Consider the following 4,701-nt stretch of genomic DNA (forward strand, 5'->3'; position numbering starts at 1 on the left):
TTGCTTGAGAAGCAGACATGCCAATCTCTGCAAGGTTTTTGGTATGTATGTTACCTCATTAATCTCCATATTCTAAGGTAGCTGTTATGATTCTTCTCATTTTAGATGAGGAAATTCAAGCTCTGAGAGACCAAGTAGCTTTTTAAGAGTCCAGAGCTAGCAAGAAAAAGATTTATGTCTTAACTAAAACCTGAGAGCTTCCCAATTCTTCGCTCCTTAAAGTCATGCTGCCTCCTTAGTGAAATCCATTCAGGTTTCATTAAAGAAAGGTGAGGAACATAGGGAGGGAGGAAAGTAATCACTGTTAAAATAGGGTAAATGGGATAGAGAGGATTCTGTGGATAAGAAGCATAGAGCCATATTCATTCCCTTGAAACCAAACTCAGTTTCTTAGAAATGATAAGGATTTCTTTTCGCTTCTGTGACTTATTTTCCATTTGTTGTATTTTTGTCCTTAAGATTACTGGAATATCAGTAAACAATCTGATAATAATTTTAAAATTTCAATTGGTACTATAGAAGTCAGGGAAGGGCCAGGTGTGATGGCTCACGCCTGTAATCCCAAGATATTGGGAGGCTGAGGCAAGCAGATCACCTGAAGTCAGAAGTTCTAGCCTAGCCTGGCCAACAGGGTGAAACCCCATCTCAACTAAAATTACATAAATTACCCAGGCATGATGGTGGGAACCTGTAATCCCAGCTACTGTGAAGGGTGAGGCAGGAGAATAGCTTCAACCCAGGATATGCAGGTTGTGGTAAGCCAAGATCACGCCACTGCACTCCAACCTAGGTGATAGAGCAAGACTCCATCTCAGAAAAAGAAAAAAAAATAGAAGCCAGGGAAGGAGATAAACAGTAAAACATTGTTCATGGCAGCTGGCTAAATTAGAATTAAAGAGGAGGGAAGCTCCCTGGAAGCAACAGAGAGAAGGGGTCCTAGATGTTCTTGGTCCTCACATTCCACATTCACAAACACTGAGAAAGAGACGCCACAATCAGAAATTGCAAGCTGATTATTTTATTGGTATATTGAATTTAGAGCTATGACCACCTTCTTCCAATGTCGTGGCATTTGAATCATTTGAATCACTGTCATCTTCTTATTCAGTTTCTGAAACAAACAAACAAGGAAGTTCATAAACCAGACTTGACATGGCAGGAAATGTCTAATTCCTTACTGGTGTTACTGCAGTAGAGTACATGAGAGCCCATCCTCTCCCCTCCAACCCTTCTACCCCTGTGATTCCTTCCTAATTTTTTCTGTGTTCACTCTTTTGATGCCCTTGGACACAATGTGCTCCAAATTGTTGCTTAGAAGATGAAGAGAAAAGATCATCCTTAGGTTGTTATGACTCATTGCTGTTGAATTTGTTCAAGGATATATTTACACAGATGTTAACTGGCACGTGTTCTATAATAGTGAGAAGCTGAAACCACCCTCAGTGTCCAGTGACAGGGATTGGTTAAGGAAATCATGGCAAAGCCACACAATGGAGTAGCAAAAGCTTGTAAAAGCAAACAGAAAACCACTGAAGAGATGTATTTAGCCCATAAACTGATGAGGAAATTTTCAAAAAGTGTATTTTTAAATGACTCACATATATACCTGCATATAAGTTACATTATTAGTGGTAGGGGAAAAGAATGCTATATGTCTGTGCACACATAAATATTTCAAAGAGAAGATGCCATAAAGTCAACAGTGGTAGCTTTTTGAAGGAAGGAAGGTGGGTGGGATGAGTTATGCCTTTAAAATTAGCTTCATATTTTTCCATTCCATTAGATACCTTTTGTTAGCTTAATCATGTACTTATTGAAAAGGAAGTATCTAAAAAATGAGACACCTTTTAGCTGCTGAATGTTCAGGGACCACTTGGCAGGAATACTGGACTAGAGAGGCTGGTGTGAGGCAGGACTGAGCAAACAATGCTCAGGTGAAAACTTTAAATGGGAGGTCTCTGAGTTTGTGGGCAGAAAACAGTACCAAGAATGAACATGGTACTATTTCCTCATTGCCAGCACAATTTGAGACAGATTATATGGTATGTTGTTTCTCAACATCAGAATTCCTTAAAGAGTTTGTTAGAAATACAGGGTCTTGTTACCCTATTCCAGAGTATCTGGATACAAATCTTTAGAAATGGGTTCCAGGACAATACAATGTCAATGGGCTTTTAGTTGATTCATTGGCACAATAAAGTCGGAGAACTGTAGCACTTAGAGCACTTGGTGAACATAAACAGGAATCATACCTGTCATTGAACCTCAATTACTGGGGAGGCTGTCCCTGGGGAGGCCTGGGTGGTCTGCCACCTTGAGGAGGTGGAGGTGGTCCCTGGGGCTTTCCAGCAGGAGGTGGCGGAGGCTGCTGAGGATTGCCTCCTGGTGGAGGTGGTCCTTGTGGCTTTCCTGGAGGTGGGGGACCTTGAGGTTTGTTGCCTCCTGGTGGGGGTGGTCCTTGTGGCTTTCCTGGAGGTGGGGGACCTTGAGGTTTGTTGCCTCCTTGTGGGGGTGGTCCTTGTGGCTTTCCTGGAGGTGGGGGACCTTGAGACTGGTTGCCTCCTTGATGGGGTGGTCTTTGTGGCTTTCCTGGACGAGGTGGGGGACCTTGGGACTGGTTGCCTCCTTGTGGGGGTGGTCCTTCTGGCCTTCCTGGACGAGGTGGGGGACCTTGGGACTGGTTGCCTCCTTGTGGGGGTGGTCCTTCTGGCCTTCCTGGATGAGGTGGGGGACCTTGGGACTGGTTGCCTCCTTGTGGGGGTGGTCCTTCTGGCTTTCCTGGAGGAGGTGGAAGACACACAGCATTCACTGAATAGCTGCAGCAAATTTTTACTGTAATGCAGCTAAATGGGGAAATGCACAAAAATGAGACCCAGACACTTATTTCTTTGCATTTTCAGTGAAGTAATAAAACTCTGGAGTTGAACGCTGGGAAAGAACGAAGCAGTTGAGGGGATCTCAGTATAAGGAGGAGTCAGAATAAGGACACTGCCCAGTTCTCTGTCATCTCCCAAGCAGGCACTCCTGGCCAGGGGGAAGTCAACCCACTCCTGTTGTCATCTAAGACAAGCATCTCTGCTATTCAATTTGGTGGCCCTGCTTATGGTCCCCAAAATCAAGGTTGCATGAAGATTGCCTATGTTATTAGGGGGACTAACATTAATCAATTCCTGAAAGGAAAATGTTGATGAGAAAACACTGGAGAACTGATCAGTTCATGAGCAGAAGAAGATAGTCAAAAGAGATTGAGAATGAATTGGGTTTTACCTGATTTTAGGGAGGGAGATTCTTCCTGGATCACATCTAGAAGAGAAGCACAGGGTGATGGGAAAAGTTACGTCTCGAATCTGTCAAGACTCACAGGTGTTCTACGGGGAAAAGGGTCTTCTCACCACTCCCCATGCCTCCCCTTGGTTAACTCGTCAGCCACCATCTGTGAAGCTGCTGAAAGGGGAGGAAGGTGTAAGGGGAGGCACGGTTGTTATGACACAGAGCAACAACCACGAACTCAACATAGAAGAGCCCCATTTTTTCCTCCCTAGAATCCCTCAAGACTTAATGCTAATTTAGTTTACACATGCCAGGTACTTCAATGTAATATTTTGGTATTCTTATTATGGATTATGCCCTCCATCTCCTATAAATACATTGCTTATGTAAACAAAATTTCTCAATTTGGGTAACCAGAAGTAATCATTTCAATACAATCTTACCCATACCACTCCCAGCACATTGAAATACTGCATGTAGGGGAGACAAAAATTACAATAATTGGCTCAGATATTTCTATATCTGTAGTTAGGCACAGGCAAGTGTTTTATCCAGTTGTGCCTCCTCTGCAGTATCTCTGATGTGTGTTTATCTCCATTGTTGATGCTGATCCACCAGGTATAGCAAGGCCACCATCATGCCTGTGTACTTACTGAGATCAGTATAGGATGCTCACAGCTGGACTTGCCTGAATCTTCCTTGCATTCTCCACTGCATCCTTCAGAGCACAGTCATATCTCTCTGTAAATGCAAATCTTACCTTCCCATTCCCCTGGTACAAATTCTTTACTGGATTTTTATTGTGCATGAAATAAATTAGAAGCCCTTGGTGTGGAATGAGGGCACAACAGGTCTCCTGATCCTGGGCATGAAAACTCCGCAGCCCCATCTGTGTTTTCATTCTCCTCTCTTCCCCATAATTACCATTATTACCTCCTAAGCCCCAAGCAGAGTCACCGCATCATCTACCCCTTCTGTTTTACCTTCACTGAAGCTCCGAGCTGGACTCAAGGACAGCAGGGCCACTGACAGCAAAATCAGCAGCATCTTGCAGGAGGCTCTGGAGTTGCTCCCAACTCTGTGCTGGGAGAAACGTGGCAACTCCCTTTATAAAGAGAAGCAGAACAATGACACCTTTGAGCTCCACACTGAATGGGCCTTGCCACCTCAGAGATTGGGTTCTGCTTTGCTCACTGCAGGTCAAGTGCATCCCTTATTTCTCTCTGGGACTCTAGCCTAGAGGGATGGGTTGGGTTGGAATTTGTTGGTGACTTATTTCTAGAAGGTACAACTATGACTTGAACGAAGGTTTTAAATGAACTAGGTCCAAGCAATCAGCACTGTGTCATAATTGAACTTCAGACATCAGTAGAGTTTCAATCTTTTTGATAAGACTATTGTCCACTTTCCACTCTGTTATTTATTTCTGGA

The 4,701-nt window shown here is 43.7% G+C and overlaps 1 protein-coding gene across 2 annotated transcripts; it reads right to left on the reverse strand.

The window, feature by feature from the left end:
* Positions 1 to 996: 996 nt before the first annotated feature.
* LOC112635115 (basic salivary proline-rich protein 3-like) lies at positions 997 to 4,349 on the reverse strand. Of its 2 annotated transcripts, none has more exons than XM_025403019.1 (5): positions 4,254 to 4,348; positions 3,268 to 3,303; positions 2,545 to 2,778; positions 2,253 to 2,469; positions 997 to 1,111 (listed from the first exon to the last, which is right to left on the reverse strand). In XM_025403019.1, the coding sequence occupies exons 1-4, from the start codon at positions 4,315 to 4,317 to the stop codon at positions 2,270 to 2,272; spliced, it is 534 nt and encodes a 177-aa protein (XP_025258804.1). In that variant the 5' UTR covers positions 4,318 to 4,348; the 3' UTR covers positions 997 to 1,111; positions 2,253 to 2,269. The 2 variants fall into 2 exon arrangements, with proteins under 2 accessions (XP_025258804.1, XP_025258805.1); XM_025403020.1 differs by having other exon boundaries at positions 1,007 to 1,111; positions 2,253 to 2,499; positions 2,623 to 2,778; positions 4,254 to 4,349.
* Between the last annotated feature and the right edge of the window lie 352 nt (positions 4,350 to 4,701).

The sequence above is a fragment of the Theropithecus gelada genome, chromosome 11 (assembly GCF_003255815.1).
Source record: "Theropithecus gelada isolate Dixy chromosome 11, Tgel_1.0, whole genome shotgun sequence".
In the NCBI taxonomy this organism is placed as follows: Eukaryota; Metazoa; Chordata; class Mammalia; order Primates; family Cercopithecidae; genus Theropithecus; species Theropithecus gelada.